This window comes from Tupaia chinensis, unplaced genomic scaffold (assembly GCF_000334495.1).
Source record: "Tupaia chinensis unplaced genomic scaffold, TupChi_1.0 Scaffold000028_1, whole genome shotgun sequence".
Classification (NCBI taxonomy): domain Eukaryota; kingdom Metazoa; phylum Chordata; class Mammalia; order Scandentia; family Tupaiidae; genus Tupaia; species Tupaia belangeri.
In genome coordinates, this window is record NW_006159458.1 from 6,085,289 (window position 1) to 6,097,084 (window position 11,796).

The 11,796-nt window shown below is 38.2% G+C and overlaps 1 protein-coding gene across 2 annotated transcripts in view; it reads left to right on the forward strand.

Annotated features, from left to right (window-relative positions):
* The first annotated feature begins 1,614 nt into the window (after positions 1-1,614).
* Positions 1,615-11,796, forward strand: part of DNAI7 (dynein axonemal intermediate chain 7) — a 68,853-nt gene continuing 58,671 nt past the window's right edge. The window contains exons 1-3 of one of the 2 annotated variants that reach the window (XM_006140299.3): positions 1,615-1,701; positions 5,917-6,018; positions 8,159-8,296. In XM_006140299.3, coding sequence (XP_006140361.1) covers positions 1,642-1,701; positions 5,917-6,018; positions 8,159-8,296 — 300 coding nt within the window. In that variant the 5' untranslated portion in view covers positions 1,615-1,641. The remainder of the gene's footprint in view (positions 1,702-5,916; positions 6,019-8,158; positions 8,297-11,796) is intronic. The other variant, XM_006140298.3, reaches the window with a different exon arrangement.

Consider the following 11,796-nt stretch of genomic DNA (forward strand, 5'->3'; position numbering starts at 1 on the left):
ATTAAATAATTCTTTTTTAAAAATTAAAATAAAAGACTATTCTTGGGTTCCATGCTGATTTTTGTTTATGACCCTATAAATCCTCTTTAGATGACTCATAATAAGCACATATTGTCAGAATCTGGGAAAAAGAATATATTGTCAGGATCTAAATCTTCTTTTTTAAAAATTTTGTTATAGGACAAAGAAGCTCACCAGAGAGAGAGAGAGAGAAAGTGAGAAAGTGTCCCACAGGGAGAATGTCCACACCACAATCCCTTTTCTTCCATTGGGATCTTGGGCAAATACACATAGGTGCCTGGAATGTTTTTGAAGTCTCTAGGTCTGGGACTTAGCCATTGTAGGGTCCAACCTCCTTAACCACCATGCCACCTAGCTTGCCCAGGATCTGTATCTTGAGAGATATATATTATTATATTGGGTTAAACTCATGTTCTTCAATGTATATTTCATATTTTATTTTTAAAAGTGAGAGCAAACAAAGATTAAGATAGTTGCTTCTGATAATGTGGATGTCACAAGGTTTTGGGAGTCTTGAAGAATTTACCTCCCTTAAATTATCCCTGATAGAGCTGATTTTTTTTTTTTTTGGATGATTATAAATTTGGGGGAGAAGAGAAATATCGTGGATCTATATTTGGGGCCAGAAAGTTTGAAATCCATGTTACTTTTCAGAAAGAAGGAAAGCTAGCACTTTTCTAATTTCTATCACATAATAAAGGTTGTGACATCTATGAAATATTCCCCCATCACTACATTTTGAAAACATTTAGAGTACTTTTAAGGGCTTAAAAACATAGTGATCTAGAGCCAGTGCAGCGAGGTGGTTTAGGCAGCTGGATTCCACAAGGCTGACCGTGCAATTCAAATCTCAGACCTAGTGGCTTAAAAAACACATGGAGTGTGTGTGCATGTGTTCCCAGAATCCTGAAAGGAGAAATGGAAAAGGGTTAGACTGGGGAATGACCATCCCCCCCATGGATGGTGCTTTCTCACTTTCCTTCTTCCTCTCTGTCTCCAGTGAGTGCACATGTCCTATAGCAAATTAAAACACACACACACACACACATACACACACACATACACACATATAGTGGTATAATCACTTATTTTTTAAAAATAATTTTTTTTTAATTTTATTTATTATTGTTTTTTAATTTGACCAGAGAGAGATAGAGAGAGGGAGAAAGGAAAACTGAGAAAGCCAGCTGCCAGGTCTGATACTCTGACTGAGGCTGGCCATATGGGAATCCAGTGCTTTAACCACCATGCCACTTGCCAGCCCTAATCACTAAAGTTTTTGTTTTGTTTGTTTTTTTTGGAGAGATTTTTATTACAGGGCATGTGCATTCACAGGAGAGACAGAGAGACAGAAAGTGAGAAATCACCCTCTGTGGGGATTGCTATGCTGCAATCCCTTCTCCTCCATTCTTTTCTCTGGATCTTGGACATGCATGCATGTACACACACTTGACATGAGTTTAAGCTGGTCCGGGACTAGAACCTTTGTCGACTATATGAGAGTCCAGTGACGTAACTATTATGCCATCTGCTGGTCCCATCACTGACTTTTTTAATCACTGAATTTTTTTTTGTTGTTGCTTTTTAGAGGAAGCCCGTTTGAAGTATGAAAAAGAAGAAATGGAAAGGCTTGAAATACAACGAATAGAGAAAGAAAAATGGCATCATCTTGAAGAAAAAGTAAGTAAACACTTATAATGTTTTTAATGACAACAAACTATTTGGCTATCAAATCTGTTGCCGTTCAGTGTCCTTCTCAGGTGGCTCTCAGGATTTAGGTAGTAGATGATATTTAGTTCTACAAGTACTGGTTTTGCTCACTTAATCCTACCATAAAGTAAGTGACAATAGTATCTACATTTCACTGTTAAGGAAATTGAGGCATAGATAATTTTAGCAGTTTAATAGGACAGCGTAGGACTTAGATCTACATAAGCAGTCTTCAGAGTTCATGCTTGTAACTGGTAAGCATGTATAAATCTGTCTTACGGACAATTTACTGGGAACCAAAAAAAAAAGTCATTCAAAATATTCAAGTTCTACTTCTTTTTTTGAGAGAGATTTTTTTCGCTATAGGGCGCGTGCGCTCGCCAGACAGACAGAGAGAGACATAGAGACAGAAAGCGAGAAATCACCCCCCAGGGGGGATGGTCATGCCGCAATCCCTTCTCCTCCATTCTCCTCTCGGGATCATGGGCACGCACGCACACGCGCCCAGCGTGAGTTTTAAGCCACCGGGTCCGGGATGCGAACCGCGGTCGACTACGTGGGAGTCCAGGGACATAGCCATTACGCTAACTGCTGGTTCCCAAGTTCTACTTCTTTTTCAGTTTCACTTCTCTTTTTCACCAGAATATTTTAGATGAGTGGTTTTGAAGTGCTTTATTTTCAAGACAAAATTTCATTAAGCTATTAAAAATCAAAGAACTGGGGCCAATAGGTGGGGTGTTTAAGGCTGCGGACTCTCACATGATTTGAGTTCTGGACCCAGCAGTCTGAAAATTCCTCCAGGTGTGGGACCAGCAGTGGCGTAATGGCTATGTTGCTGGACTCCCATGTAGTCGGCTATGGTTTGAGTCCTGGATCCGATGGCTTAACTCACACTTGGGCGCGTGTACGTGCGTGCCCAAGATCCCAAGAGGAGAATGGAGGAGAAGGGATTGCGGCATGGCCAACCCCCCCTGAGGGGTGATTTCTCGCTTTCTGTCTCTCTCTGTCTTTCTGGCGAGCACATGCACCCTTATAGCAAAAATCTCTCTCTCTCAAAAAAGAGAAAATTCCTTCAGGTGTGTATGCCTGTAGGTCCAAAGTCCCAGGAGGAGAATGGAGGAGAAGGGATTGTGGTGTGGTCATCCTTCTGGGGGCTACTTTCTCACTTTCCCTCTCTGTCTCTCTCCTGTGAGTGATCTCTCCCTATGGTAAAAACTGAAAAGAAAAGAAAAAAAAAATCAAAGACCCACAAGAAGTTTTTCTTTATGTGGATTATATTCATCAGTGTTTATCACATTAGGGGGCCAACTGTGGCCTAGCAGTTAAGGGAACCAGACCTTACACAGCAAACTGTATGGTTCAAATCCTGGCTCCAGCAACTTGGAAAAAATAAAGCAAAAAGTCAGCACATGTGCATTTGTGCCCAGATCCTGACAGGATGGAGGAATGAAGGGACTTCACTGTGTCCTTGACCCATTGGCGGATGCTTTCTCTACCCCGCTCTCTGTTTTCCTGGTCAGCACATGTGTCCTCTGGAGAAAAAAAAAAAAAAAAAAAAAAAAAAAAAATCACAATAATTACAATAATTATACTAATACATATTAAAAATGGATAAAAGTAAACTTTAATGAACATGAGTAAATATTAAGTTGTCAGAAAAGTCATGATGCATTTTTTAGAAAAGATTTTTTTGAGAAATTTTTGTTATAGGACATGAGTGCTTGCCAGAGAGAGAGAAACAGAGAGACAAAGTGAGAAATCAATCCCCACGGGGGATGGCCACGTTGTAATCCTTTCTCCTTCTTTCTTCTCTTGGGATTTTGGGCCCACATGTACCCAGCATGAGTTTCAAGCTGCCAGATCTAGGATTCAAACTGCAGTTGACTACATGGGAGTCCAGCACCTTAATCACTATACCACCTGCTGACCCCAGTCACGATGCATTTTTACATAGAAAAAATACATCAAGACTCTGAGAACCCAATATGTTAACAGTTTTTTTTTTTTAAACAGAACAAATATGTATTTTTTTAAATTAAGGAAATGAATAGCATTGTTTATAATTTTTGAATCTCTTTAATATCTGATGTAGGAGACAACTGGATTCTCATTTCTATATCAGTATTCCATATGTTGCAATGTGTTGTTTTGAATGAAGTATATGAAGAAAATTTGGCATCATACAGATAAAGAATTAGAAAAAGATGAATATTTTAACAACCTTTCAGATAACTGTAGATTTTCTTCTTTGATACTATAACAAAAGACAACAAGTCATAGTTTCTTTTTTTTAATTTTTTAAAAAAATTATTGGAGGGTGTGTGCACTCACCAAAGAGAGACAGAGACAGAAAGAAAGGAAAAGTGAGAAAACACACACTCATGAGGATGACCGTGTAATAATCTCCTTTCTATTTCTCTTTTTGGGATTGTGGGCATGTACACACATATGCCTGGCATGTTTCTGAAGTTGCTAAGTCTGGGACTCGAGCCATGCAGTTAGCCAGGTGGAATCTAGTTGCCTCAGCCATCATGTTCCTGGCTGGCCCAATAGTTTCTTTCTTTCTTTTTCTTTTAGGGAATTTTTGCTATAGGGCATGTGTGCACACCAGAGAGACAAAAAGTGAGAAATCACCCCCCTAGGGTGGATGACCATGCTGCAATCCCTTCTCTTCCATTCTCCTCTTTGGGATTCTGGGCATGCACACATGAGTTTTAAAACATCAGGTCTGGGACTTGAACCACAATTGACTACATGAGAGTCCAGTGATGTAACCATTATGCCATCTGCTGTTTACCTGGTAGTTTCTTAATGTGGAATCTGAAACCATATCAATGTACTTTTCATACTCTGCTATATTAAAACATTAATCTGTCTTATATTTTGAATTGAAGTTGTTTCTGAGTGTGAGTTTCAATATCATGCATTGCTTGCTTGGAAAAAATTTGTTTCATAAAATAATTGATTTCAATGGTTGAGATAAATTATTATTCATTATCAAAGAAATCACATACATAATACCATCTCTAATCAAATAAAAAGTTTTCAAAGATTGGGAAACTGTCCAGATCATAGTAGTAGATAAAAGTACTCTAAAATTTAATTTTTTTCTTGGAAGCTTTATTATTGGCAACAAATATTTTGAGTTGTACCTTTGGAGTAGAACACTCAATTCATTTTTGAGAGCATGTCTTCCAAAATTTTCAAATAATTCCACAAGTGTTATTTCTCAAGAGAGTATTGTTGTTTTTTTTTTTTTTTTTCTTGAGAAAGAGAGGAAGAGGTAGAGAGGTAGGTATTTTTTGACAGTGTCTTGCTGTGTTGTGATCATCCTGCCCCAGCCTTCCAATTAGCTGGGATTATAGGCCCAGTATTACACCTGTCCTCTTAAGAATCCAGGCCTCTGGTATGGCCCCACCCTTGCATAGCAGCACCCTATTGCTTGAGTCACCATGGCCGGCCATGGTCATAGGCAATAGAATATTTTATATATACTTCTCATTCATCATACATAATATTTATTTATTTTAGTAATTATTCATTTAATTTTATTTATTATCATTATTTTTTCATTTGACCTGAGAGAGACAGAGAGAGAGAGAATGTGAGAAAGCAAGTCACCAGGTCCAAGACTTGAACCACAGTCAACCACGTAGGAGTCCAACACATTAACTATCATGCCTCTTGCTGGCCCCATGAAACACATAATATTTAAAAGACAGGCACTTAGACTTGAAATTTAATAAGACTCATAGTATCAATAATTTTCACCTCTACATCAGGTCATTCTGGCTCCTACTCCCTTAACCTTATCCCTGAGCTAAGTATAGTCTGGGACGACTGCCTTGAATAATGCTAAGCCCCCAGTAGTTTTACACCATCTTATACTATCAGTGCAAATATGTACTCTGTGAAAAATGCAAATAGTTCTCACATTATTTTTGGATATTTATAATTATGAAAACAGATTTAACCTTACAGATTCTGAAATAGTTTGGGGGATCCACCAAGAGTCTTCAAAACACACTTTGCTAACCAATATTTTAGGTGAAATCTTATGATATATTATTATACCATAATTTTAGTATTTATTTTGAAACTACATATTTCACCAGGTAAATTTTAGATGCTACCTGTGAAACAAAGCAAAAAAGAGCAGATTCATTTATCTCTCCCATGCAACAGGATCTAGAACGGAGGAAGGAAGAACTTGAAGAAATTTTTTTACTAGAGAGATGTTTTTCTGAAGCAGAGAAACTGAAGCGAGAAACTAGATTGCTTTCTCAGGTAAAACCAGTTTCTTTTTTTTCTTTTTGGAACTGATACTACCGTGGCCACCAGAGGGAGCTGTATTCTGAGCTGTAGACTGATCTGTTTTAATCCTAAGAAACCAAAAAATTCTTTAGAAAAATTTCTCATTTGACAGATCTATTTACTTATGGCAAAGTAAACTAATATAACTTTGTAGAAAACAATTTGTCACTAATAATATCCTTGAAATATTTATATCCTTTAACTCTAATTCAGTGGTTGGGAATCTGTACTGAGGGAATTATCCTAAATTGAAATGTAAAACTCTTGTGCTTCAGGGAACCTAGACTTGCCCCAGACAGAATGATGTTGGACACAATATAGGTGTATATCAAGAGAAAAATGAAAAAAAAATTTAGTATGGCAAAAGATTATGGTATATATTTTAATAAAACATTATAAGTATGAAATGACTGCAAATGTAAAATCTGCAAAGACCGCACCGTGAATGGAAAGACTAATAGTAAACTGCCAAGGGCAACCAGCAGTCTCGAAACTGGGAAGTAGAAAATAGCCCATGTGTCAGTTTTTACATACAAGGAGCTCTAGATCAAAGAGGGAAACAGCAAAACAAAACCAAGGCATAAATAATATTTTAAAAATAAAAACATGGAAATAAAGAGAATTTCTATTTACCTGAAATGCTAGAATTACAACTTATTTGAATGATGAATTTGGTTATTTTAGTGCTATCTCAAGTTACTGGTTAAAACCATCATATGTTTGTTTGTTTGTTTATTTGTTCTTTTTGAGAGGTTTTTGCTATAGGGCACATGCGCACGCCAGACAGACAGAGACATAGAGACAGAAAGCAAGAAATCACCCCCCAGGGGGGATGGTCATGCCGCAATCCCTTCTCCTCCATTCTCCTCTCGGGATCCTGGGCACGCACGCACATGTGCCTGGCGTGAGTTCTAAGCCACCGGGTCCGGGACGTGAACCGTGGTCCACTACGTGGGAGTCCAGTGACATAGCCATTAGGCTAACTGCTGGTTCCCAAAACCATCATATGTTTTTGTATGAATTGGGAAATCTGGGTCATAAGAATTCATGCTTCAAAAAAATAAAGGCCCAGCTGCAGTAGCATGAGCTGGGCATTGCTGCTCAGAAGGCTGAGGCCACTGGGGAGGACCAGGTCCATCCCTGAAAAGCGGAGTGTGGTGGCACATGCCTGGAATCCCAGGTGCTGGGGAGACTAAGGCATGAGCATTGTGATATAGCAAGACCCCGTCTAAAAAAACACCACACACATATTCACAAAAGAAGTAATTTACTCTTGGGTTGAATTTTTATCAGTATATAAGGATAAAATTTATCTAGGAAAGAGATGTGGGCCATCCCATAATGTGGTAGTTAAGGTGACTAATTGCAGTATGGCCAATTGTATGATTTTAGCCCCAGACCCAGCAGCTTGAGAAATACACCAGGCGCATGCCCAAAGTCCTGAAAGGAGAATGGAGAAGAAGGAATTGTGATGTGACCACTCTCCATAGAAAGGTGCTTTCTCACTTTTCCTCTCTCTCTAGTGAGCTTGTGCACCCTATAGCAAAATTTAAAAGAGAGAGAATGATGTACAAAAATTTAAAAATAAGAGCCAGAGAACCAAGAGGAAGAGAGAGTGGCTAACCAGCCTGTTTACCAATAACATACTCTTTATCAACTATTTGGCTGACTTTCATAAAACATAATTTCTCAAGATAATCTCAGATTTGCAGACTCCTTTCGGCCAATCACACTTCTGCTGAATGGACTACATCACTGCCCATTAAGCTGCTTCCGATAGCTACTGCTAGTGGACTTTCACCCAATCCTGTTCCTTCCCCACCTCCGTAAGACCCTCCTTTATTGTCTTTATCTGGCATAAACTCTCAGAACAACTTATATGTATCATAATTCTTTCACTACAATGAAAGACCCTCGATTTTTCAGTGTTAGTGAGCATGTTTTTCCATCTGGCCATACTGCTGTTAGGTCTGGCTGCATGCCCCAAGAGTCTGGCCCTTGTTTTGTACTAGCCTTCTAAGACTAATGCATTCCTTTTTTCTTACAACTTTTACTTTGCAGTTTTCTTTTTTAGTTTGACAAGTGTGAACCTTACAACATTTTTATTCCATAGTGGAAACACTACATTCAATGTGATGGGAGTCCTGATCCTTCAATATCCCAGGACATGAACACTTTCATTAGTTTGTGGAAAGAGGAAACAAATGAGACCTTTGAAGAAGTGATTGTGAAGAGTAAACTAGTGCTAAGTGTAAGTATTTCATATTAGCTTATAATAAAAACTACTCAAATTACAAGCACTCTGATACTGACTCCAAAAATAAAAATGAGTTACATGAATATATTATTTGCCAGTTAATAACATTATTGCTTCTGAGCCCTTGGTTATATATAGAGAAGCATTTGCCAATCCTTTTATTTTTATTTCTTCTTTTTATAATTCCTAAAAATCTCTTGCTACCTTAGATAAGGTCAATATATAACATAAATGTGAAACATTGATTATTTTGTCTAATTCAAGCAAAAAACAATCAAGTTTATGCATTTATGTGGGGAGAAGAAAGTGGGTGATTTTAATCTTCAGCTGAAACTATTTAGTAACTAATGTTTGCTAGGTGCCAGGCATCCACATTTAGCACTGGGGTTACAAATATGAGTAAGAATATCCTAACTTATATTTCTGGAGATAGGATATATGGGGCTAGCTTGAAGTGTCTACTTTACAATGAACTTTAAAAATGCCAAGAAAAAATTGTATTGACTTTTAAATCCATTGCCTTACTGAATTATCTATCTACTAACCTTGGTGACTTAATATTGTTTAAAGAGCAATCAGGAAGCAAAGCCCAGGGTACATGTAAAGTGGCAAGTTGGATCAGCATGGCTGCAAACATCAAAATATATTGTGGATATTGGGGGGGGGAATCTAATCTGCAAAAAGAGATGATAAAAAAATGTGTTTGGCTTAGAAATTTGTAGCCTAGTAAAGAGGAAGCAAAAATGTCTCCACTGAGTATTTCTAATCACAAGTTAACTAGAAGCTTAATTGGAAGAATTTACCAGAAAGCCAAAGAGATATAAAATATGAAAGAGCAATTAACATTTATAATAGAGTAAGAAGGGCTAAAAATATATGGTGTACCAGAAATAAATACAGAATAGGAGAGAGATGTTATTCAAAGAGCTTATGACTCTCAGTATTCCAGAGTTGATGAAAGATATGAATCCTCGGATTTAAGAAACCCAACAAATTTCAAGTAAATAGAGAAACTTTATATATATACTTGTAGCACTTCTGACACCAAATGTGAGGTTTCCCCACATCGAGTTCTTCAGCTCTCCTGGAACCAACCAGGTGTCCTACAATTCAATGCTGATAGTACTGCGAGTTAGTACAGGCCCCGCATTTTAAAGACTTCGTTCCACAGACTAACCTTTGCTTCAAGTCATAAGTCCCAGGTTGCCACCTGTACTTCCTCTTCTTTTTTTCACACTTTTAAAATCTGCTATAGAGTGTGTGTACTCACCAGAGAGAGACAGAGAGAGTAAGAAACCACCTCCCACTGGGGATAATCACACCACAATCCCTTCTCTTCCATTCTCCTCTCAGGATCTGGGCATGCTCACATGTGTATCCAGCATGTTTCAAGTCACCAGGTCTGGGACTTGAATTGCTCAGTTGGCCATGTGGGATCTAGCCATCTTAACCACCATGCCACCTGACTGACCCATCACCTGTGCTTCTGAGCAACCAGCCATAAGTCAGAGTTTCCCACAACCCCCTTGTCAGTTAGGTAATTTGCTATCTTAGCTCATAAAACTCTAGAAAATATTTACTTAGGTCTATAGTATATGATAAAAGATGTGACAAAGGATATAAATTAACAACTAGATGGATATATATATATATATAGGTCAAGGTATGTGGAAAAGGACATGGAGTGTCCATGCCCTCTCTGGGGTACCACTCTCACAGTGCCTTAATGTGTTCACCGACCTGGAAGCTCTCTGAACCCCATTCCTTAGGGGTTTTATGGAGGCCTCATTATGTAGGCACGATTGATCAAATCATAGTCCACTGGTGATTAAGTCAATTTACAGCCCGTCTCCCCTCCTGGGGGCCACAGTAAGAACTAAAAGTTTCTACTCTCTAATCACATGATTGGTCCTTCTGGCAACTAGCTCCTGTCCTCAAATGTCACTATATTAGCATAAACTCAAATATGGTTAAAAGTATTTATTATGAATAATAAAAGCCAGTCCTCACACCCTGTCATTCAGGAAATTCCAAGAATTTTAGAAGCTCTGTACCAGGAGGGCTGGGAAATAGAAACCAAATCTATATTTCTTATTATGTAATGCCTAGTAAGGATAAACAGGAAGAAATCCACAGTTAAACACACTACATAATAGAAACTGGAAAGAATTATGTCTTGTTCCCATGATTTCCTAATGCTTTGTGTTTCAGTCTCACATTTTTATGCTTCTTGTCACTGCTGCTGTGGTTTACTTCTCTGTGTTGCTGTATGACAGTAACTCTAAACTTTTAAACTTATAGCATACATTACCTGATTTAATCTGGACAACAGGGTATGAAATTTATTTTACATGTGAAGACACATAGATCGTGATTGCATACAGTTCCCTAAAAACCTTCCTTTGAGTTGCCAAAGCCCCCAAAGAGCCTCCTATATAGTCCGAGCCACTTGAGTGTTCATCATACGTGTTCTCACAACTGTTCTCTCTTCCAAGGAGGCTGCCATGACACCATGCCAGGTTAGGAATATGGTGCTCTGTGTTTAGTAGGGAGGCAGTGGGAAGTAGCTCTAGAGTTCACTAGTAATGAGCTAGAAGAGACATCTTCCTGTTACAAGAATATGGAGTACAGAAGTAGAACTAGTAAATGGCAGGGAGGATGGGAAAAGGATAAGTAAAAAAAAACAGGAAGCAGAAGAGGGTAATCACAGCAATAGGAAACTAAAGCAAGAAGCCACAAGAGAAATAGAGTGAGCTGGATAGCTGTTACTGAAGGGAATGGCTCATAGTAAACTTGGCTTTCCAAATTCATTTGTTTAACAAACTCACATAGCACTTAATCTATGTTGAGCTTGGAAGTATTAACTTACTGATTTCTCATAATTCTGTGAGGGAGGCACCTTTCACCCCATTTTACCAGTGAGGAAGTTGAGGCATAGAGATGTTGAGTACCTTGCTCAGGATCAGGCTGGTATTAAGAGTGTCTAGACTGAAGCCCAGCATCCTTTAGTAGAGCCCAAACTGCTCTATGCTACTATGCTGCCTAGCTCTTCAGTTAAAACTTTAATGTGTATTTCCTGAGTCAGTGTGCAAAGATTTTTTTTCGCCACTTACTAGTCGTTCCTTGATCATACTGTGCCTCAGTTTCCTCATCTACAAAGCAAACATAATAACAGTATTTTCTACACAGAGGTATAAGGAGGACGAAGTGAATTAAAACATACAATGCCTTTAGAACAATTCCTGGCACATGGTAAGCATTCAGTAAGTGTTAATAGTTCTCCTAGTGTCATTGTTATTCCCATTTTCCCACAGTAGGTGATGCCAGGTTGTAACTCATCTACTCACCTGCTGATGAAAGCTCTTTTACAGATAGTTAAGAATATTTATAAGGGAGTTTTTAGAAGAAATATTTTATTTCTTCATCTTAAATTACAGAATAAATACAGGAAAAGAATTCTGTATGTTTTGTTGAGGATAAGATGTGTTAATTCA